Source organism: Oenanthe melanoleuca, chromosome 4 (assembly GCF_029582105.1).
Source record: "Oenanthe melanoleuca isolate GR-GAL-2019-014 chromosome 4, OMel1.0, whole genome shotgun sequence".
NCBI lineage: Eukaryota > Metazoa > Chordata > Aves > Passeriformes > Muscicapidae > Oenanthe > Oenanthe melanoleuca.
Window position 1 is genome coordinate 53247650 of NC_079337.1, and position 24407 is coordinate 53272056.

The 24407-nt window shown below is 37.9% G+C and overlaps 1 protein-coding gene across 5 annotated transcripts in view; it reads left to right on the forward strand.

Annotated features, from left to right (window-relative positions):
* KCNIP4 (potassium voltage-gated channel interacting protein 4) overlaps positions 1-24407 on the forward strand; it is a 373098-nt gene that overhangs the window by 79253 nt on the left and 269438 nt on the right. Inside the window, exon 1 of one of the 5 annotated variants that reach the window (XM_056490438.1) lies at positions 18474-18807. The exons of the other annotated variants lie outside the window; for them this stretch is intronic. Coding sequence (XP_056346413.1) covers positions 18720-18807 — 88 coding nt within the window. The 5' untranslated portion in view covers positions 18474-18719. Of the gene's footprint in view, positions 1-18473; positions 18808-24407 lie in introns of those variants that run through there. 5 annotated transcript variants of the gene reach the window in all.

A 24407-nucleotide genomic window follows, 5' to 3' on the forward strand; every position in this document is an offset into this window, starting at 1 on the left:
GTTCACCATTAGAAATTTAGCTTTCTAGTATTTATATCCTGGGAAATCAGTTAAATTGTAAACAATTTACTTTGCTACCATAAGAGAAGTAAATTTTTAATTATTTGCATGACAGCTACACAACTCGTATTGCCATGTGTGTGTTGACTGAAGCTCGTGTGGGACCAAAATCACCTCTACCAGTACTTGGATTTTTGATGATCTAGGGATTCTAGATTTGGCCTTTGAAATGCAAATATTGTATAATGTAGACACATAAAACTGAAGAGTAAATACTAAATTATAGATAATACATTTTTCTTTAAGTTACTTCTCCTGTTTCTCTCTGACTGGTACAGCTAGGAGCATTCAAAATATAACCTCTAAATTCATCTAGTCATATCTGTGCCTTGCAAAAGAAAATGAAAAACATTTAAAGAACAGGTATCACCTAAGAAGCCAAATCTTCCAATATGTCATCCCTATTGTTTGAACTGTGAGGGATTTTTTTTTCTTGCTAAAAGAGAAATTGCATCTGAGTAAAATCTTGTAAGCTCTCATATGGACAAATTTTTAGAGCCAAAAAACTAATTTGCTGAAAAATACTTAAAAATACTTCTTATGTGAAATCCTTCTCTTTGAAACTTGAGACAAAAGTGATATCCTGAGAACTCATTGTTTTTATTACTCATCAATCTCTGATATGAATAAATGAAGGAATGAATGAATGAATAAATAAATAAATAAATAAATGTGTGTATAAATATAAATATATAGGATTCTATCTGAAATTCCCCATTTCCAGAACACAGGAGTGTTTCTGTGGTTTCAGTAAGTGTTTCCTACCTTGGCTTTTTTTGGCTTTCTATAAAATGTCTCGTGATGCCAAAGAGAGCATAATGTTTTAAAAATATAGATAATTGGTCCAATACCTGTAATAACTGACACAGGCAATGGCATGAACACAGTTTGGGAATACTGGCTGCTTGGCTGGCTGCAACAGCAAAGGTCTTACAATTTTACAATGTGGATTTTACACCTCATTTGATCACACAAAATGTCTAAATTTACTCAGTTTAATGTGCTAATTTGCCTTCTTTTAAGTTCAATTTGTCTGTTTTGACTCTTCCAGAACATAAATTCTTCAGACTGGTTAATCCTCCCCCTATTTTTATGATTGAAAAATACATAGTGTCCTGGAACATACTCAGAAACTTTACTGAATAAGGATGATAGGTCTTTACTCAAAACTGGCAGAAGTTGTTCAGCTCCTTGCCTTCTTTAACCCCCAATAAACCATTTCAGCTCTCCCAGTAATAAGCAGGGTGAAACTCTCACTGTACTTGGCACCAGCAGGACTGTCCACATCAGTTTGACTATATTGGAAAATTGATTTCCATATGAGTGAGCTGTTCCATCCTGAATAAAAATACCATAAAATAAATTTATTAAATATATTAGTTTCCTCAACTCTTTTTCTTCAGTGTCTGAGTCCTGTTTTTTCATTTTTTCATTAGGAGCCATCATACTTGCAAAATATTTAGTGGATTTCTGGTTGTTACAAAGGAAATAATAGTGCTAGATAGGAGAAATTAAAGCCTTTCTAGTGCATGAAAGTACTTAGAGCAATTACATATTTATGACTGCAAGACTTAAAAAAAAATGTTTATCATTAAAATGAAAGCTTGACATGTTTTCTAAATTTTGAGGACATTTCAGCAATTTCCTAAATCCAAATATTAGCAAAGCAAATATCTAAATAGTGAGAACTGACCTTTCTTTGGGGAAAGTGGAGTTTTGATGTTGATAATTAGAGGATGTCATAATTAAGAAAACACAGTATTTAATGCTGTTTTAATTTGATGATGTCACAGTCTTGTTTAATTGAAAATACTGTTACCTTCTGAGCTGTAGTAAAGACTGTTCTGAATTATCATTCAGTAGAGATTTGTGATAAAGGCTTTTATAATCAACCACTTCTTCAGTTTTATTTTGGTTGATAAGTTGATTCTCTGCCTGGGAAACAACTGATTGTGCCTGCCTCTGAATGTGGGAAGTTGTAACCATTTCCCTGGAAATGCCATTGCTGGAAATGGTGTTCTTGGGGTTGGCACTAAAACGTCAGTGCACCAACTGTTCAGAAAGCTGCTGAGTTTTGTGATACGAATGTTGCCATCTTGCAAGTGTAAGCTAAGTAAGCAAGCCAAAAATGCTCTTTTGAGACTCCATTGGCTTCTCAGTTTCACTAGGAATAGTTAGATAAATGTGACTCCTATTTTAGTAATTCATATATTTGTGTTTTTACTCTCTACAAATTTCTCATTGAAACTTTAAGTGCCTTTTATGCAGTTCTTAAACCCTTACATAAATATATGCATGTGTACAATCCAGCATTTGCTGGGTTTCCCTTCTGGTTTTAAACAAAAAGCTGAACATCTGAAATTCCTGAATGTTTTTGAAGCAGGTTTGTGCATATACAAACAGATGGTGTTTTTAGGAGTCTGATTTTGCTGCCCAAATTTCTAATGAGTGCAGTCTTGCATGGAAAGTAGGAGGTTTTTGTGCAATTAATTTTTGGAGGGAAAAAAATGAAGTGCAGTATGGTACTGCTAATAATATCAAGATTGGGTTCTGGTTTTTAAATAATAATCTCTCTGCTTTTGAAAACTTAAACCTATCCCATTAGTACTTACTGTTCTCTTGTTTGGAACAGAGAGGTGGAGCTAACACCTTGGAGCCCCAGAGCCAGTGTAGCAATGATAAGAGGGATTTTTGTAACAAGAATCAGAGTTTATGAAGTAGAATTTTTAGATACTATCATCAATGATCCATCTGGCTTCTGAGGCTTGGGAGTTTGTATATAGTGTATGCCCTGTAAAACAAAAGTTCAGAGCTGCCCTGACTGCCGGAGTATGTACACTTTATTGACTTTAGCATTTTTAAAGACAGTTTTACTCTGGAGGTGTCTGCTCATGGCCCAAAGGAATTTGGATCCAAAGGCCACATTGGTAAAACTTCTGAGGCTTGTGTGAAATATCATTTTAGCTTTGCTTCACAGAATCATAGAGCATCAGAATGCTAAGGGGTTGGAATGAACCTTTAGAGATGATCTAGTCCCAGCCCCCCTCCACCATGGGCAGGACACCTTCCGCCAGAGCAGAGTGCTCAAGGCCTTATCCAACCTGGCTTTGAAAGATGCCAGGGTTGCGGAATCCACAATCTCCCTGGGCAGCCTGTTCCTGTATCTCACAGCAAATGTAAGTGTCCCCTCTTTCAGTTTGTGTCCATTACTCCTTGTCCTGTCACTACAGTTCCTGATGGGAAGTCCCTCTCTGGCTTCCCTGCAGGTCCATTCAGACTCTGGAATGTTGCTATCAGGTTTCCACACAGCCTTCTCCAAGCTGAGCAGCCCAAACCTTCCCAGCCTGTCGTCACAGGGGAGGTGCTCTAGTCCTCTTACCCACTCCATGGTCCTCCTCTGGACTTGCTCGAACATTTCCATTCTCATGTGGAGGGCACCAGAACTGCAGGTGCTACTCCAAGTGAAGTCTCTCAAGAGCAAAGTACAGGGGGAGAACCACCTCTGATCTGCTGGCCACCCTCCTTCAGTTGTCTTCAGTTTAGTTGTTTTTTAAGTTAATTCCCTGCCACTTAAATTGTAGTACCATCTTAAGCTTTTTATGTGTTCTCTAGGTGTAGTTCTGTGTGAAACATTGAAGCAGAAGCACTGAACAGATAATATAATTTGTGCACTAGTACCTTTTCTAACCTAAGTTTTTAGATTTACAGTTTAGGTGTCACTTTTTGTCTTGCTAGAAGTTAATGTAAATTTTTAAATTACATGCAAATATTAATTTTCTCTTTTCTTTTCTTTTTTTTTTTTTTTTCCTTGAATTCTCATTCCAGTGCTTTTCTTTGAAGCAGCCCTCATAAATATTCTCTAATAGATGAAAATATCCTCGTAGAGGAAATGCATTTCTAAAGTGTTGTAAATGTCAAAGCAAGGATGGATGGAGGTAAAAATTTATCCCTGAACTTAATATTTCTATCAGAAAATTCCCCAGAGGGAAAGAAGCTTGCAGAGAGCATTGATAATGCATAAATACCTATGCAGATTGAATAAATAATCTTAGAGATCTGATGCACATTAAGGATTGTGAAAGTTTATATTTGGTTTAAGTTACGTTGTTTCTCCTTGTCCTAATAAATTCCTGGATGGATATGAAGGAACTGAAACTCTGTTTCCCTGTGAGCTTCCCTTTCCAATCTTGGTTTAGAGCTCTAATCAGAGGATGAACAGGGGTTTTGATCATTCCCTGTCCTGATGGAACTTTTATCCAGGAAGCACACCCTTCTGCTTCTTCCATCCACATGCTGAAGGGGTCTACACAGATATTGTACATACAGGAAAAATTGTGCCCATGTTCTTCAGCACATGGCATTGTTATATTCTAAAAATTATGTGTATTCTTTCACATTTTATAAAATTGGTCAAAGTAGATTATGAAATTACCAACGAATTTGTGCATCAGGATACATGTTATCTGTGAATAAAATGTTCTGAGAAGCTCTGAGTATTTTTTGTGGAGAGACAGTAAAATGCTTACATGGTGAAAACTGAAAATCAAAGGTTCAGTGTGCTGGAGAGCATTCAAAGAAACTGAGGGAAGCCTGCAATGCTGAAAAAGTGGTGGAGCAGGAGATTAGATTGGTGATAAGTGGAAAGCTGGTGAGTAGATAGGATGAATCAAATTGCCAGTAAATTTCAGTAACTCACAGTAAATTTCTTTTGTGATATCTTACATAGGTAAAAAGTAATATCAAACTCAGATGGAATGATGAATAAAAATGCAATATGAACATAAGAACATAGTAAAGAGGATTGCTATATCAGAAAGAAGTACTTTGTCAAATGTTTCTCAAGAACTTGTTAATACTGTTTTTTTCTGCATTGACCAAAAAATCAATACTTTGATAGGTTATCAGCTTACAGGTTTTTCATATCATATACCAGCTCTGGGGTACAGTAACATCAAGGTCAAGTAGCAAGTCCCTGTGGCTCTACCAAACCGGAATTTTCCCTTCAGCTGATAAATATTTTATTCTAATATTTTATTCTGAGTTCAATACTCAGAATGTCTCTTGGGACATAATTTCATTTTCTAGCTTTATATACTTCCCCTAAAATGTGGGAATATTTGCACTATGAGAGACACAAACATAAAAGAACAAGGTTGAATACTGAAGGCATCTGTTGTTCTCAGTAGGAATAGGATCCTGAGGGAATAGATGATCTAGCTGAGCTAATATAAATTGTGAACTATGACACATTCATTAAAAAGAAATCTCAAATAGGATTCTAACTTAGAATGCTCTGAAGTAAAAGTCTTGGACATGCACTATTGAGCTAATTATTGAATGAATATTTATCTCTTGTCTTCTCTTTTGATCAGCTGTTTCATTTAACATTTTGTTCTGAGACTTGGTTTGGGAATCTGTGTCCATTGTGTTTCCAGTTGATATCTTCTGGCTACTCCTTACTTTTATCTCAGGCTGAAATATAATTTCACAGAGATTACACATCAGCATTCTTGCTTAGTTTTCAAATTCTCCTTGGCTTTGGAAATACACATAAGATTTGTTAAACTACATGCTGAATATTGCAGGTTAAAAAAATGAATTTCAAGCAGAAATACTTTGAACAGCATGAGTATCCTTCCTTCTCCACAGGCTGAACTGAATAAGATAAAACACAATAAGAGTTGAGATAAGTGTTTCTTTCAAAGCAATCCTCTCTTTCTTTTCTTGTTTGATGCACTTCTTACTCTTTGCACGCAAATTTTAAATGCTAAAACTATTTCAGGTTGAAATGAGCACTTCTGTTTCTTTGTGGCTGTCTCCCAAGACTTGAAATTTCATTTCTGGATTGGTCACAGTTTGTAACTCCTGCTGAGTTTTTTTTGTTTGGTTCTCCCTACCTCCAGCTTTGACATCTGGAAAAGTAAATTAAAAGCTTTCAGTAGTTTTTGCATATCTGTTTTATGCAATTTCAATAAATTATGTTTTCCCTGATCATCTAATCTGTTGTTTTGAAGCTGGCATGATCACTTACATAACATGCCTTGGAAGTGTTCTGGGGTCCCTCCTGACATGCTGTCAATTATGGTACTCTGCTCAAGTAGCTTGTTACCATACTGTCATGTAATGGGAAACACTACCTCTTCTCTTAAAGTCTTCTGTTCTCTTAATGTGCAATTTTATCTAAGTTAAAATCCTCTTGAAAAGGATGAGAGGAGGAAGAAAAGCTGATGTGGTTGTCTCACATAGCAAAACACAGGTCTATACCACCAATGCAGTACTGTTTCTGTTTGCTGCAGATACAGCTGCTTTCACTTCTGGCCATGGACTTCAAATCAAAACCTGAGTGGGGAGAAGTGCAGAGAAGGATGGTGTCCTCTTGTCTCCTTTTCACCACAGCTCTAGGGCTGAACTTGGAAGTAGTGATGGGAGGGGTTGGGAGAGGGCGAGGTAGAAAGTGCTTTGGCTAAATTCAGCAGTTCAGCACAAGGATGGCATTAATAGCAAATTGGTTTGAACAAGCTACACAAATTGTTTGGATTAAGAGGTCCAAGTAATCTTAGTCACAAATGAGAGTGGATATCCCAAAAAGTGCTTTTCAGCTCTGTGTTTCCAACTTAACTTTTCTGGATGCAAATGCCAGGATTTCTATCTATACATCTCAATCCTTCAGTTTCTACTTGAATGGACAAATGGTTGTGAAGCTCATGATCTAATAATTCCCAAAATAGAAGGAAAAATCTGTCTGTTGTATGCATAAATGCAGGAAATATGCCTTTCTGTTATTCAGGTTTGATGGGCCATTCAAATTGCAGGAATGACAATAAAAATTTGTCTTGCCAAGGAGTTGGAGCCAATAGATTTTTGAAAAGCTGAAATTTTATAGGGTGACTTTTGTTTTGTCTCTGAGATTCAGTAAAAAGTTGTCTTTTTTTCTTTTTCTTTTTCTTATTGCAGGGGACATCCACTGCAGCTTAATTGAAATTTAAAGCATTATCCTGATTATGTACTATCTAATAGTCAGGGCTAGATAAGCATATTTCTAGGCAAATTACTTTAAGATTGTTTTTTTTACCAGCCTCACTCATACAGTCCCAGGTGTTTTAGAAATCATCTTTTCTTCAGTATGGCTTATTCCTGCAATCCTGGGTTTTCTTAGAAGTCTTTGTTGTTAGAATTAGAGCTCTCAGATCCTGCACATGTTTACAAGAAGTCATAATAATGTTTGACTTTGACCTTCCTCCCCAGCCTTAAGTGCAGATTAGAGCAAGTGTTTTATATATAGAACAAAACTAAAATTGCTAGAAAAACACCAAAAGTTCAGTGTTGCTTTCTAAAGTGTCCTTATATTTTTTACTGGAATATTGTCTTGGCATTAATTATTTGATTGCTTATGCTTTGTTTTTGGTAACATTTTCGTTACAAATCTTATAATTTCTTTTAAAAAAACTCAATATCTGAATTTTCACCACCAAAATCTTTGTGCCATTTAAAATTATACCCTTCGAACCCAAGGGAAGTGGCAGGAGGAATTTTTGCACTTGGTTTAAGCTAACAAAAGAAGATCATTAAAATTTGATCACCTTTTTTAAATAAAGCACTGGTGGAAAAGGAAAAGCAGACCAGATTTTTTTTAAATTTTATTTTTGATACTAGATGGTATTAACTATGTAATAGATTATCTAGTAAAGGACCTGAGAAAGACAGGTTTTTTTAGCTCCTCTTTGGAGAAGCAAATGAGGTCTGGAGATGTCCACAGAAGTAAACTAGTTCTGGGTTGCCATGGATGTGAGTGGTTCAGAAAGTTCTGGAAAAAAACCCAGGACAGGCAGTTCAGGCAGAGGAAGGGCCCAGCCCAATAGTTTACCTTTAAGAACTGAGGACTGATATAAAACTTGTTTTCCCCATCCACACACCTTAACTACTTCAATCATAGCAATGTCTTCAATGATTTAAAGTGTAAATTGATTTATTTCTTGTCTGTGGGCAAGTATGTGCATTTGGGTGACCTGTGTGAACTGCAAGTTCACAGTGGACACAGCTCTGGGAAATCATTCTCACACTGCTGAGCAAGTTCAGAAGTTGGCATTGCTGCAAATGATGACCATGAGACCAACTTTTGATGAAAAGTCACAGGCAGGAAAGCAAACTGCAAACACATTCTTATAGTAACAGATAGTTTTATGAAGTTTCATGATTTATGAAATCTTGCTATGGACAAGAGAGAGAATCTGCTTAACCAGATCCATATGTTTACAAAGCCATGAATTTATTTTAGCTTATTTAAAATTCAATAGTGTAAATAGAATTTTAAAAAATACTCTAATTGCAGTAATATCAACAGCTCATATGGATATGAGATATCACAGTGGGACAACTTAATGACTAGAGACATTCAGGAAAAATTTGGCTAACATATCTTCCTCCCCTAGATAGTATTGTAGTATTCCCTGAGACTGTAGGGTATTTTGAAATAAGATGTCCTCATATTGATAGTATTCTACTTTTATAGATCTCTTGCAATGCAGTCACACAAACCATTCATGGCTTTTTTCCCCCTGGTGGTTTTTTCCCTCAGGATATGGAAGGTTCCAAAGAAGCCAAAGCAATATCTACTAAAATAGTGAAGAAATTCTATGGCTGGTTTCAGATTAATGCTTTGTCTTCAAGAAAAATCAACATGTTAAGACATGTATTACTCATGGGGATTTTTGTTTGTTTTTTTTGTTTTGTTTTGTTTTTTGTTGGGTTTTTTTTCCTTTCTTTTTTGGGTGGGAAACCAAAGAGGTAAGGTATTAAAATGTAACCTATTCAAGTTATGTCTGAAAACATCATATGAAGGAGTCTAGATAATGATAAGGTAAAATAATGTTGGATAAAATGTGATAACTGAATCCAAAGGAACTTGAGGTTTAGAGTGGAGTCACCTAATAGAAAGGAATGAAAACTGTATGACATACCATAAATACTTGAACAAAATTGCTAAGGGGACATCTTTGCAATTAAGATGCTTATACTTGACAACTTAGCTGAGTATTGGAAAGAGTGAGAGATTGTTGGTTTTTTGGTGGGGTTTTTCCAGCTCCCTTCAGTCTTATTCTTTAGACACCAGATAACTCTAATAGCTTTTCTTTCTTTTTTTTTTTTTTTTTTCACTGAAGAGCTTATCTCTTCCATTTTTAATACACTTCCTACAGTAAAGATAGCTGTCCTGTTCTGATGGGAAAAAGTTTGATGTCATAGCTTCTGTAATATAAAGCATGATTTCTGTTGAGTGACTGAAGGTCATATATTGAGGCACAGACCAGCTGATACCAACTAGGAAATTTCTGCAGGGCTTAAATAGAAGTAGTATTAATATCCACCACATAAAACCCTATAAAGTTTAAAGTTTGCCATTGTTCTTTGAGTGTGCAAAGTTGTTTTCTTCTAGTAGTAATTCTTCTCCTCACAATGAGAGATACTAGCAGGGGTGTTCCTTTGTCTCTTTATATCCCTGAGTATCAGTGTTGATTATATAATGCATGTGTGCATTATATCAAAATTATTATCATTTGTACTGACCTGTAGAGTTTGGAGTCTTATTACCAGCATTTTACTTATCTACTTGTTCTAGGCTTCAGAGTCAGATATTTATTTGCAAGCAATTGATGAAGTCATTCTTTACTCACCTTGACCATATACATGTTATTATCATTGTAACTGACTTGTAACTTTGTAGTAGCTGAGTTCATAATCACACTGCTTCACTTCCTTAGGCTATAGAGCTGGAAAATGGTTGGTGTTTATGCTTAAGGCCTATATTTGATCACATCTTAGAGTGCAGTCTCTAGGACACTGCAATGATTTCATACTCAATTTCAAGTTTCCTGAGGTCTCATGCACATGGTCCCAACTACCTGCCCTACCACTATGTGTTCCCACCTGAGAGCCAAAAATGGTCATTCTCTATTGCCTTTGGGTCACATGTGAGACTGAATTCCTTGGTTGCATCATTTTTCTGCTTTTAATCTGGAAGATTTACATTGTCTCTGCCTCTTTTCATACTGGTTCCTAGGGACTGACTTAAAGTGGTGTGAAAAGGGCAGATGAGGGAGGTTTACCTGAAGCCACAAGTAGTTGTGGCCATATTTGTCAGAGAAATGGCTGTATGGTTGCAGAACAGGATGTGGTGGAAGGCAGGGAAACAAATGATACTAAATAGATAGAATACTAAATAGATTTTGAATAAGGCCCTGAAAATCTATCCACTGTATGTGGAATGCCACTTCAGGACCCTAACACAGACTCAGGTGTTTCCTTTACAGGTCCAGCAATGCTAAATGGGTGTGATACCCTCTGATTCATGTCTCTGATGACCATTTCCTGCCTGGAGCATACAGTAGGTAGCTTCTTCAGGTTTAATCTCTATCATGAAGCACCTAGATGAATTTCCAGTTGCCTGGAAATGATAATAAAATTATTTTTGGAATTTTTTGGTTTTGTATGTTGGGTTTTTTTTTTGTTTTTTTTTTTTTTTTTTTTTTTTTTTTTTTGCCTGTAATGAAAATAAGACTGCAGAGTAGAAAAATAGTTTTTTAGTTTAGAGTGGTAGAGTTTTGAGTGCATATAAACCTTTCTTATTACTCATGAACAAGGTTCAGCTCAGGTTTATCAAATCATAGATCAGATGATCAGATCAATTCTAAGTCTATTTAAAATGGTTTTCTTCTATGTTCGAGTCAAATTTTATCTATTTTGTGTGACAGTTCATCAGCTGTATTAAGTGGGAAGATCTGGGGGTCTTTATTACAATCACAGCTGTTCTGGAAAATCTGGAGTAGACTGGTAACAGGTCATGTTCCTCAAAGAGCATTACTGAAGGATTCTGCAGGAGAGCTGATAAACTGTTTTTCTTCTCAATATCTGCAGGACCCTGCCAGGAGGGAAAAGACAGACCGTAGACCTAGCAGTGTGGTAATTTTACTTGCTCTCAACTTCATATTTAATAATTAACAGAATCAAATTTTGGATGAAGGAGATCTGTTGCAAAATTGCTTCAACCAAGATGTAGGCTTTGGAGAAGTGCTTGGACTGTGGTATCTCTTTTCTGTCTTTCTCCTCCCTAAGGAAGTAGCTGCAGTATATTCAGTCAAATATATTGCAATTTATGCCAGTATGTGAAAACCTAAGGATATGCAATTTTCAATCTTAAATTTTAGGTTAATTAGAGCATCAAGCCATAACTAGCATTAAAGAGGAAAAAAATGCCTGAAAACTATGGGGAAGCCCTTGACTTGGAAGAAGAAATCCTAGGGGAATATAATTGCAATAAGTTGCAACAGATATTTACTGAAGCTGTGAAGTCAACCTTTTTAAAACTGTATTTATATATATATATATCAGGTGAGTGTATATACATGCATAGGTGTCAGTACATATATATAGTGAAAACAAGCTTCTCCAGAATAAATTTACTTACTGGCCTCAGCTGTACTAGTTATTATACTTACAGAATTCTCATGATTGATTTGGTGCAATGCCAAATGCATACCCACTATTGTCTGGTTTACAGCCAATTTCTGATACTTTTTTATTTAACAGGTTAATGTAGGTTTTGGGGTCAAACAACCTTTATACTATTTTTATTCTGTATGGACATGATATGGATATGCTTTAGTTATATCAGATCTTAAAGATTTATGGAACTTACGGACTATTATAGATATGGCTTCTGTAACAGGAAAGATTATTCCTTCTGTTTTTTTCTGTTCAGATTTCTCTTCCATGAAGTATATGCATAAATAGGTACACAGTCTGATACGATTAATGAGTTCTCTCTTTTCTCTTGGAGGCAACTCCCAACGTTCTTGTAAATGGAACTAAAATGGAACTAAAATAAGAGTCCAAAACCACCCCAAAAATTTCATATGCTTGATATTAATATGCCTCAATAATTTTTTTTATTTGTGAATACTCAGCAATAATATATTTTTAAGTTGAAAGGTATGACTGTACATACAAAACAGGATCTGTATTTTATGGAAGCCAATATTTTAGTTGTCTGCGTAATGTTTTTGATAACACTGCCCATGCAACTTTGCATACAGGTATGCAATATATATTTAACATTAAAAGTCAGTACTCTAGCTTCTGCAGCAGAATTTTACAGTGCATGCACAGAAGTTAAAGTGCAACATGGAAACTGCATTATGCCATTTTATGTTTCAGCAGGCAAGTCCCAGTCTTGTTTATTCTCCAGCATAAACCACAGGCTGGCTGTAGGAGATCAGGCTGGGAAGTTGCTCATGTTTGACACTGCAGCATTTGGGAGTGATGAATATTTAATTTGGCAAGTGTGGACCATGGGGGAGGTTGAGGCAGCTGTAACTGCTGGTTGACTGTCTGCAGTATCATCTTAGAGTGTTGTGTGAAAATGAATCCTTGGGGTAAGCTTCAAGGACAGTGAGTAGGTAAAAAAGGCATTCTGAGAGCAGCTAGCTCATGGAAGGTAGGAATAATAGAGATAAATGTTTTAAGTATTTCTGTTACACTGGTCAAAGATTCTGGTGGGCTAAGCCAACATGTCTCATTAGTTTACATAAATGTATTAGAAAATTCAGTTTGAACCTATAGAGTCTGGGACTGTAACAGCAATGAAAATAATTTATTTTATGCAGGTATTAGCTATCAGAATAGAGCACATGTATAATTTGTTGATATTATGCAAACAGTGTAAAGTAGCAGTCATTTCTCTGTAGTCCTATTTTAAACACAGCAACAGAGCTGTTTGAAGATATTATTTCAAGCTTTCAGGTGAAATTAAAGACTATAGACAAAAGCAGGAAGACTGTATTATTTTAGTAGCATAGGCCCAGATAAAGATTTCTTACTGTTTTGTGTTCCACATTTAAGAACATTGCATGCAGTTTGGATAAGTAACAGTTGGGCTAGTAGGAAGGTTTTAATTTTGCTATGAAGAGTATAAAAAAATTAAAGAAGGTAAGTAAGTCTGTATTAATAACCAGGGCCATTGGCAGTCCCCTCACTCTTGGTCCTGGGCTCTGTGGAAGTTATTGTTTCTACAAGACATGTCCACATCCCATGTATGCATCCATTTTAATATCCATGGAATGCACGGAGTAAGAAATAATTTTGTGTTCCTTGTTGTCACTATAACACTCAGGACAGACAACAAAGAACAAGGACCATTTAAATCTAAGTAAATGTAGCTAGCATGTTGCTGCTGATCAGCAGGAAGGGAACATATGCCTGCATCTCTGCTGCCCCAGCTCATCTTCCATCGTGAAACCATCTCTGGTCTCTGTTAATATCTAAGACTAAATTTGGGCAAATGACGTGCAAGAGAATTTTTGTTGCTATTCACTGGCTGTGGCTAAAAGTGGTAGCTGATATTTCCATGGACATCATGAATAATTTGGAATTACTTGTGCAGTTTCCAGTGACTTCCATGATGAATTACTCTCATCCTGCTGCATCCACTTGAATAATGATGGTGAACTTGGGACACCTCAGTGCACAATCCTGCCAAGTCAAGAAGTATAAGTCCACAGAACAGCTATTAAAATAAATACAGTAGGGACTGTGATTTAAGAGGACTCTTAATTTTATGACAGGCAAGGAGCAACTGACAAGAGATCTGGTAATGGTCATCTACTTGTGGCAGCTGTTTATTATGCTCTATCATAAACATCTTGCTGTTACCTTGTGCTCACCCATCTGTTTGTTTCTGCCCATCTGTTATTGCTTGCCACGGGCTTAGGTTGTAAATATCAGTGTTGTTTGAAATAAAAAGGTTAAAAATCCTTTGATAAAAAAAAAAAAAAAAAAGATCAGTTATTGAATTCAGTATTTGCATTAAGAAAAAAAAAAGCTCTTGCAAGTCTCTGGAGTCAACACCAAGGAAACTCTGTACAGGTTTTCTGTGCTTCTGGATAACTTCCTGTGGATAACCCTTTCTGATGAGGTTGAAGCATTTAATTGAGTTGATTTTTGCTGTAAGATTTCAATTTGCTTTTAGTCAATAGCAAGGGCTAGTTCAGGGGGAAATTTTGTTTTTTTGAAGTCAGAGGATTGTGTGCAAATGAAAGAGGTTTACAAAGCAAATTGCCTGCAAGAAGCCAATCAACTTGTGCTCTGTATATGTCACTTCAGGTTCTACTGGGGTTTTTTATTCCCAGACTAGAAAATTTATAATTGGTGTGCACTGTCATCCTTATGCTATGGGTTTCTTCTCATCAATATTTGTGATGGCTTTTTTTTTTTCTTTCCCTAAACTATTATATGTGCTTTTGGCATTTGAGTCTTCTCCATTGTTACTTAATATGACAACAGCCACATTTAATTTCTTTTTTAATGTTTTAAGAGATGTTTTTTCTATGTTTTTTATTAAATAAAATCTATATTTAGTAACTTTTCTCTCTCAAAACATAACTATAATGCTAAATTCAGCATTATTCACCATTTTAGGCCAGTCTATTGCAGCGGTCAGTTCCGAGACATTAAATGCTTTTGGGGTTTGTATTTTTTTCTTGTTTGAAAGAAGAGTCATCCACATTGTCCCAACAACATAAGCAATCCAAAAATAATTGGTTTTCTTAACTTACTTTAAAATGTTTTTTCATATTGTTATTAATGTATCTCTCTTTTGATTGGGCTTTTGTATCTCTCTTCTTTTCTCTCTTTCTTTTTTGTATCTTTTTGTATCTCTTTTTTCGTTTAGGCTTTTTTTAATAGTGAAATATTATTTGTGCACAGGAACAATACATACCTGCCAATAACGACCAGCTCTGAACTACAATATTGGTGTAGTTTTTTTCTTGTGTAGTGTTAGACTAAAGCTATATCAGTGTGTACCCTTCTCTAAGGATGATTAGGTTGCACTTCAGTCGACAACAGGTTGGCCTGGGGCATAGACCTGTGGTGCTGAGACCCTAATTGATGTTATAAAAATGCATGTGGAATTTAATCTTTGGACTGAATAGAATTTAATTTCATACATTTTTGATTTTGCACTGCTTTCTTGCCATGGTGACAAAGATTTTTAAGATTTGTCTTGTAGCTTTGTGCTGAAATCCTCACAGAAAGAAAATATTTTATTATTATCAATCCATTTTTCCTGACTGCACTGTAATACACTTTGTACATTCAGGGAAATGTTTCCATTTTGCTTTTAAACTTGACTGCAGCTGTTGACAGTCTTTTACAAAAACTGCGTAGGTTTCCTCCCTAGTAATTTCATTCTTGCCAAGCACTTCAAAACAAAGTAATTTTGTATTTTATGTTATTCTAGGAGGCCACGAGCTGTACTTGGTGAAACAATTTGAAAATACAGTTTACAATGAGCTTTTACTTTTTTCTTCCATTTGTTTTTCCTAATGTCTGAAAAGAACTTTTGTTATGTGTACATGTGATTTATTCCTCCTCCATTGTACTTAAATAATGGCAGTCAGAATTTCTAGGAACTGATGCAGAGACTCTTCTGACATTAAGAGGATCTTGTTTCAGTGGATTTTATTTCAGCTCTATGGATTATGAATTATTAGGGATGGACCTAGCTTGTAGATACAAAAAGTATTTTTATACCTCAGTGCAAAGAGACTGGCTCTAACTGAGCACCTTAGTGTGTCCTGTCAATTAGAAAAATATAAAAAAGGTATATTGCCAATATTTAGAAGTTGATATTGTCCAACATATTATTTTACTATATTTTTCAAAAGTAACATGCTGGTTTTATTACACTTTTCTATTCTAAATTTCCTGCTCCTTTTTCTCTGGTCTGCTCTCTTGATTTGGGAAAAGAAAACAACTTTAGTCTTAGTCAGTCTTTTCTGCTGACAAGAGAAATATTGGGAGATAGATTTAGATCCAGTGCTATCAAAATACTGCAATGATTGTTACAAAAAAAATCTTGGTGAAACTAGTCAAAAATCTTTCATGAAATCTTCCTTAGGTAGCAATTACTGTTATTGTTGTATGGAAATGAAGAGGCTTAGGAAACTGGTACAGTTTATTTGAGGGTTTTTTTGAGTGAAGGAGGAGCAACACTTATGCATACACTTGATGCATACTTATGGCTTTAGAAAACCTGTATTTCAGTTGTTTAGGCTTCAGTTATTTTCAGTCCCTTATTTTGAAGTAACACTGCTAGTGAAAACTCTGTAAAGCAATTGGAGATGTCAAAGGACTAAAAAGGTCAGTGACTCCAGCTCAGAACCATTTGCACTGGCCTCTTCAGTCCTCTTCTGAGGAAGAGATGCAGGTTTATGGTTTCAGTATCTCTTCACCTCTGCCAGCTATTTGAGGAGTTTTCCTTTCAGAGACCAGAGGAGTTCAGAAATTTGTAAGACACACTGGCATCTCCAGCACCTCAGAATTTGATGGATTTTGTTGAGTGGGTGTTGGGTTGAGAGTTTTTGTTTCTTGGTTGGTTGGTTGGTTGGTTGGTTGGTTGGTTGGTTGGTTGGTTTGTAGGTTTTTGTGGGAGGTTTTTTGGCTTTTCGGGGTCTTTGTTTGGGGAGATTTTCTTTGGTCAAACTGTATTGTGTCTTTTCAGAAAAAACTGTGCCAAGAAATTAGTTCCTGCTTTGTAGGAAGTAGTGCAAACATGAAATACTGGAATTTGTCCATATCCTTCTCAGAATAATCCCTGTGTTCGAGTAACCTGAGGGCTTCATTTTGGTTCTTTCCATGATCTGTGTAGCTTCACTGGAAGCATAAAACACTCTTGTGCTTCAGATACAGACACAGAAACTGTGTCATCTAACTGCAACTTTGATACTGCTTTGATATATTGTGTCTATAATGTATTTATATCTGCTCACTGCATAATATAGACAATAGCTGGAAGATGTGCTTTGGTGTTTATTGTAATTTTTTATAGGCATTCACAAAAATGTTTTGTGGTCAGTGCTGTCATAAAATTAGATCAGTCGATGATGTTCTTTCATTAAGCTTTTCCTTAATGGGTTGTCTTTTTTTCTTTTCTTTTTTCTTAACTGTATTAGGCATTACATATTGCATCACCCTCTAATGCAATAGAGCTGTTCTCCATGAGGGAAATACTCCAAAGGAAATGAAAACATATTGTTTGGGTTCTGTGGTCATGGATGTAGACCACAGCAGATCATTTTTATTAATAAGAAACACTTCTCAGCAATTTGGAAAACAATGAATTTATAAAGGAACGGTAAGAAATACAGGTAGTTTCCTAACGAGACTTTCTTGGAGACGTTCTAAGCACTCAGAGATATTTCCCAGCTGCCGCAGGTCAGGGGGCTGGAAAGCGGGGGCAGTTCCCGCACAGAGGCACCGGAGGGTTTCTGCTCCTTCCTCCTGCCTACAGGTGAGCAGTGCCCTGGAAAGCGGGGGCAGTTCCCGTACCGGAGGGTTTCTGCTCCTTCCTCCTGCCTACAGGTGAGCAGTGCCCTGGAAAGCGGGGGCAGTTCCCGTACCGGAGGGTTTCTGCTCCTTCCTCCTGCCTACAGGTGAGCAGTGCCCTGGCGCTCCATGACCTTCAGGCAGGGCCGAGGCCGAGCTGCAGAGAGCAGGTGGAGGGGGCGCCCCGCCTGCTCCAGCTCCGTGGATCTCCCGGATCCTCAGGCAGGGGCAGGACCGGCCCGAGGCCCCGGCGGGGCTCGGAACCAGCGCACGGGAGCGGAGCAGCGCCGCGCCCGGCCGGCTCCCACCTGGAGCGGGAGGAGCGCCGAGCGGAGCGGCTCCGGGGGCGGCGCTGGGCTGCCTGCGTGGGGCGGGACCGGCACCAGCACCGGCACCAGCACCGGCACCGGCACCGGCACCGCCCCGCCCGCCGGGCTGCGCGCCCGCGGAGCCGCCCGCGGCCAGCGCCTGCCGCGGGTCCGGCCGCGCCGGGGGCGCCGGGGCCGCGCCACTGCCTGCGCCGCGCCGAGCTGTGCCGAGCCGAACCGGACCGTGCCGTGTCCTGCCCAGCCCAGCTGTGCTGTGCAGTGCTGTGCCGCTCCACTCTGTGCCGTGTCCTGCCCAGCCGTGCCGTGCCGCACCGCGCCGTGCCGTGTCCTGCCGAGCCGTGCCGTGCCGTGTCCTGCCGAGCCGTGCCGCTCCGTGCCGTGTCCTGCCGAGCCGTGCCGCACCGCGCTGTGCCGCTCCACTCTGTGCCGTGTCCTGCCGAGCCGTGCCGCACCGCGCTGTGCCGCTCCACTCTGTGCCGTGTCCTGCCCAGCCGTGCCGCACCGCGCTGTGCCGTGTCCTGCCGTGCCGTGCCGTGCCCTGCCGAGCCGTGCCGCACCGCGCTGTGCCGCTCCACTCTGTGCCGTGTCCTGCCCAGCCGTGCCGTGTCCTGCCGAGCCGTGCCGCACCGCACCGTGCCGCACCGCGCTGTGCCGTGTCCTGCCCAGCCGAGCCGTGCCGCACCGCGCCGTGCCGTGTCCTGCCCAGCCGCGCCGTGCCGTGGCAGCGCCCGCACCGCCCGCACCGCCCGCACCGCCCCGCAGCCCCGCAGCCCCGGCCGCCGCGGGCTCCTGGCGCAGCCACCCGAGGCGGATCGGGGGGAGTTTGCTCGGCCGTGAGGAGGAGGAGAGGCCGTGTGAGGCTCTGAACTGCCCCAGAAGTTTTGCTGGCAGAAACTGTTCCGTTTGTTGGCAAAGTCTTCAGGCTCTCCTCAGAGGAATACCCTGTTGCCTAAGATGAGTGGCTGTAGGAAGAGGTGTAAGCGGGAAATAATGAAATTTGCCCAGTACCTTCTCAGGCTAATCACAGGTTCTCTTCACACAGGTAATGACTGTTTTTTCTCTGTAGTCGAGCTGTTGAGCATGATAACAAGAGAATTGCCTAAGGGTGATACAGGGTTGTCATTGTTTTGTATTATCATTCCTTTCATCTTATAAATAATAATAATAAAAGAAGATCGGTGAACTACTTTGTGGCTGAGCATAACAAAAACAGAGCATAGTCTGATGTTACAGTGTTTAGACAGTGTGACATTCTCTAAGCCTTTACACACACGAACCCAAATTGGGATGTGTGCAGATGCTTCCACCTGTCCACCTGTACGTGTTAAAGGTACTGCAGAGAAGATACTTTGGTCATAAACGATGAAGCTTATGTTTTTTATTTTCACTGTTTCTTGGACTGCTACTCTTTGGCAAGCACACTGCATTCTTTTTCATGAAGGCTTGATTTTGCTTGTCTAAAGATGTAAATCAGCTGCAAACTGTCAATGGGATGTTATAGTATATTGTAGGAAATTTTAAATAACACTTGTGCTTTGGCCTTAAGGAATTTAATACATAGTGGTTGTCAGCTTTCCTTAGGTAATTTTTTTCTGCAGCCTTGGACAAAGTGTGCTGTACTAGGGGAGGTTTCTAAGCTAGACTGAGCAGATGCTGTAGTTTTCTTATCACTTTGAAAAATATACTTTTCTCACAATTCAGCACTTTCTATGGCTGTTCTCAACGGCTGACAAATATGGTAACTTACATGATGTCATTCTGTATTTATAAAATATAATTTTGCTTCTTTCTAGACTTCAGTTACTTTTTTTTTCCCCTTGCAGAGCTGCAAGTGTAGCATCAGCAGATAATATCCAATTATGCTAACATGATTGTCAAGAATTAAAAGCCATTTATTTAAAGTCATATGAAAGTTTCAGCAGGTTACTTGTGTTTGTTTGGTGCTGGTGTGTTGGTTATTTGTGGTTTTTTGTTTTGGCACTGATGAAGTAATTTGAGAGCAAAGTTGATTCTTCAGTAATAATTGGAAGAATTGATGCATACAGTTGATCAGATTTGGGTTACAGTGCTATAAAAGTCATAGCACAAACACTGACAATGCTTACTTTATGGGATGCTTGTAACTCATGGAAATCTGACACAGCTTTTTAATGACTTTGAGTGTCTGGTAACAGAATTTCTCTGTCTTCATTTTCTTTATCATTCCTATTCTATCGTAGTTTCTCTTTTGTGAGCTGCATCAATTCAAATTTTTCTGAAAACACTGGCTTCTAGCTCCCCTGGGTTGCTATGGAAATTAAATAATATATGATGCAAGAAGAAAGATGTGTTAGAAATTCGTAGCAATACTCTTTCACAAAGTCATCCTAGCTTTTCCTTTCCTATCTAGTGAATGATGCACACACTACTCTATTTTTCAGACTGACATTTGTGCTGCAGCCTTTCTGAACCCACAATTCAAAACCATTTCAAGACTTGCTGAGGATACTGATTCATGTGCTATCACTAAAATAAGTTCTTTTTTACAATTAAGCAGCACATATTCAGTGATAAAAAGCCAAGTGCAGTGGCCTCAGACATGTTTCCTAAAATGCAAGCAAATAAGCAAAAAATCCCCACTCTTAGGAAGAGCTGAGATACTTTGAGGAGATTTTCAGTTTATTTTTGCTACAGGTAATGGTATCTTACCGCTCTTATTAAGTTAATAGACTTCATAATGTACAAATTATGTGGCAAATGAGATCAGGATAATGTGATAATATGTGAAATGCCAAGGGAGGTAGAACTCCACTGTTAAGCTCTTGCATAGCCCAGTCCGACTCAGTAACCCAAACTGTTGCAAACCAGTTACTGTTCATCCTGAAAAATCTAATGGAAAATTCATTCTGTTGATACTTAGTAATGAAGATGAATAAGAAAGCCCGGCTGAAAGTGTTAAAAAGTTATACTTTGTATATTAAAGATACTGCTGTTTCTATCTTGGGCATTCGAAAATTTAGGGTAGGTATCAGAAACAAAAAAGTGTGCTTATTTAACTTCTTAGAACCAGGCAAACTCCTCACCCAAGTGGCCAATTAATTTCAAAATGTAAATGTTTACTAAGAAGCACAATGGTGAACTTAATTTAATTTCCTTGTTGATATGATTTGGCTTCTAGTTTATTTTTCAGGTGTCCCTTAATATTTAAATTATACTTAATAGTTTGGAACTACACATTCTTGAAAGTACTTGCACTGATCTAATCCATCCCTTCTTCCTGTATGGATAGGGATGTTGAATATATACTTAATCTACATATTGGTGCAATATGTACCAGTTTTGCTGCAGCTGGTGTGATTACATTGATCAGAAAACAAAGCAAAGTGATAGAGGGAGACTGGGTTTACTGGCTATGGGCCTGGCTAAGGAGTCACTGTTGATTACTGGTTTTATAGCTTGTGTTTCATAACCATTTATAGCACTACAGACCTATTCTGTGGTAAATCTAAATGTCTAAAATAAAAATGATCTCATATAGCTGTCTGTAATAATACATAAGCATGGATTTGTGCTTCATGGTCCACTCAGCAGGAACCAATATTAATGAAACTACCCCCTTGCTTGAAGGTAAATGCTGTATAAATCTTTACAATGGGTTTTAAGTGGCAATCTCTGCATGAATACATCCAGATCTCTCAGTTTTTTGGGTTTTTTTTTACAGCAAGTCACTATGATTGAAAGCCAAATGCAGTGAAAAGAAATAGTCTTTTAAACAAACTTTTTGATTTCCCATGATTCCTGCTATATAGTGAGCTGATGCGTTTCCACAAGTGAAACATTTTCCCTCATTGAAGATGGTGAACCAAATATCATCCAATTCCTACTTTGTTGTTCCTGCCTCTTGACTTGCAAGCACCTGATCTGTGAAAGACTGTCATTAAAATCTTGGCACTGCTCTTGAGAATGTTTTAGGTTTTGGATGCAACGTGGATTTGCATATTATAAGTAACAAAATAAATCATTATGAGATCAAGAAGTAGGTCACAGATTATTTTAGTATAGAGGAAAAGTGATTCCAGAGTAATGGCTATGAAATTTTTCTTAACTGTCACAATTGATGAAATATTAAAGAGATGATAGAACAAAAACCACCATTGAGTTCAGTGGTAGATTTTCACAATTACATCCCTTTCAGGCATGTTTTTATTAAATGTCTGATATGAACTATTAAGTTTCATATAGGAGGCCAGGTTTTACGGGACAGATTCAAATTCCCAGTTAGCATATATTACACAGGGAACGAAGTGGAGAACAACCCTAGCTGTGAAATTGTACTCTCTACAAAAAACTGAAGTAATCTCACTCTTCTAGGCTTTTGTACATTAGGTTATGGATTGATGTGGAGTTTTTTATCTTCCTTAGATTTTCTGGGAGTTTTGTTTGTTTCTTTGTTTGTGAATCTCAAGTTTGATGAAATTGGTGTAAAGTAACATTTAACAAAGGCTTCGTATTTTTCTTAGGTTAAAAAAAAAGCAAACCAATTAGTGAATGCAGGTTGCACTTTTTGATGGCATGTCTTTGATAAAACAGATTACCAGAGGTAGTCTCTAGTCCTTCATTTTGCCTTTTTTATCGCAGAAATATTTTCTGACCTGCTGCCAAGAGGAGTATATCATACATATACAGGAGCATGGCTCTGAAGCTGGGGCAGACCTCACAACTGTACTCCTCTGACTGTCCTAGTTCATGGGCCTATCACTGCCAAAGCTCTGAGACTGTTCAGGACAGTAGTTTATTCTGAATTCCTTCAAGGGTTGCTCCTTGGTAAATCCAAGAGGAATCACTTGTTTTTGAATGCAGGTTACCATATTCCCTTAACTTCTATGGTAAATAATATGAGAAGTAGAATAAATTAAAAGACAAAAATAAACCAAAATATCTTAAAAAATAGGAGACAAAGAGAGCAGATAAAAAGACTATTCCCCTTTGTGTGCAAACAGGGTATAACATCAAATGATTTTAAAAGGACCTTTTATCTTGAAGATGTTATGGAAAAACTAACATGTCAACATTCATGGGAAAATAGGTTTAATGTATTTCCAAATGCCTTTTTTTACTGGTGATTTTTTTTTTTAAATACCAAATCAGTATTATTCATGAACCTAATTATGTTTTTTTACCTTTAGTTTTAAGAGAAAAGAACTCCAGATTCAAGGTTGTCATCTCTTGCCTGTTACCTGTGAGGTAGTTTGAACCTCTGGGGTTTTGGAAACTTTTCCTCTACAGAGGTGCAATGTTCTCTCTATAGATAATTTCACAATGTGCCAGAGTAAAATACTTGCCATGTCCTGTTTAGGTAATGAAGTCTCATTAATTTAAAAGGAATCACTCCAGATTTCATTTGAAATTCTGCATTGCACTTTATGCTTGCTCAATTTCCTGACTGGGACTGGCAACTTTTGTGGGTGCTCCTTGGTATTCATCTACCTCTGAGTGAAATCCCTCCAGGGAAGGGTGTGGTGGACACCAAATGTGAGCACAGTGGGATTTTGAGTAGGTTTTATGTACTAATTGGCAGGTGCTTGAGTATAAAATATCAGACAATGAGAGAAAAATACCTGAAAAAACACCAACCAACCAACCAAAAACTCCCCCAAACTTTTTTTTTTTTCCACTCCAATGGGTATTTTGTTTAGAATAGACAATGCTCTGAGACAAAAGACCAAGATGTATTGAGCTTAGGAGCAGTATATGTGAAATATACTCTGGTAAAAGCTGAGAAAGCCTTGATGTACTTATGATACATTCTGTTTCAAATTGGAAAAAAAATAAAAAAATTGGTTTATTCTCTCAAAAAAATCGATCTTATCTATATGTCTCTCACATGCTGCAGATTTACTGTGAACTTTAAGCAATTTTGTAGAAAATTGCTCAGATTTCAAATAGTATAATTTGCTACAAAATATGTTCTTTTAAGTTACAGTTAAGGACTCAAAAATTATAATTTTTTCCCTCTTCAGAAATTGGTCTACACAGACTGCCTTTGTTCTTCTTGATTTACAGCTCAGTGTTGTGTGAAATGTTTCAGCTTCAAGTTTTATAATCCTGCATATTCGAGATAGACTGAACTTCACAGATGCATGAAGCAGTAGTGGATATCTTGAAGTGGGACATCTAAAGGCAGTACCCTAATCTTTAAACATATTCTCCTGAATATTTTTAAATATTTTACTCAAATGTCCCGTGTTTTTTAAGCATTAACTCCATCATATACGAAGATATTTTCCAGATCCTTCCAAAAGAGCTTTCTCTGAAGTTGTAAGGTTTCTTATGGTGTGTCAATTGGAAAAGGACAAAGTTAGCATGCTGCATATCATTCCTGTTGAAAAAACTGAGGTTTTACTCTCTCATTCAAAGTTTGAATTTTAATTATAATGGAAGATACAGTTATCCTTCTCTTGCAAATGACACATTGGAAACCATGTAGTAATCATTTGGAAGTCCTACATTCTGTACTCTGAGTCCAAACTACTGATGTCGTTTATAAAGATAGCATTAAAAATTCAGCTGTATGTAGGACACAGCACTTGACAAAATACGTTTTAAAAGTTTTAAAATACTTCTAAAGGAACTTTTTCAAAGTTACCAAGTCATGCAGACACA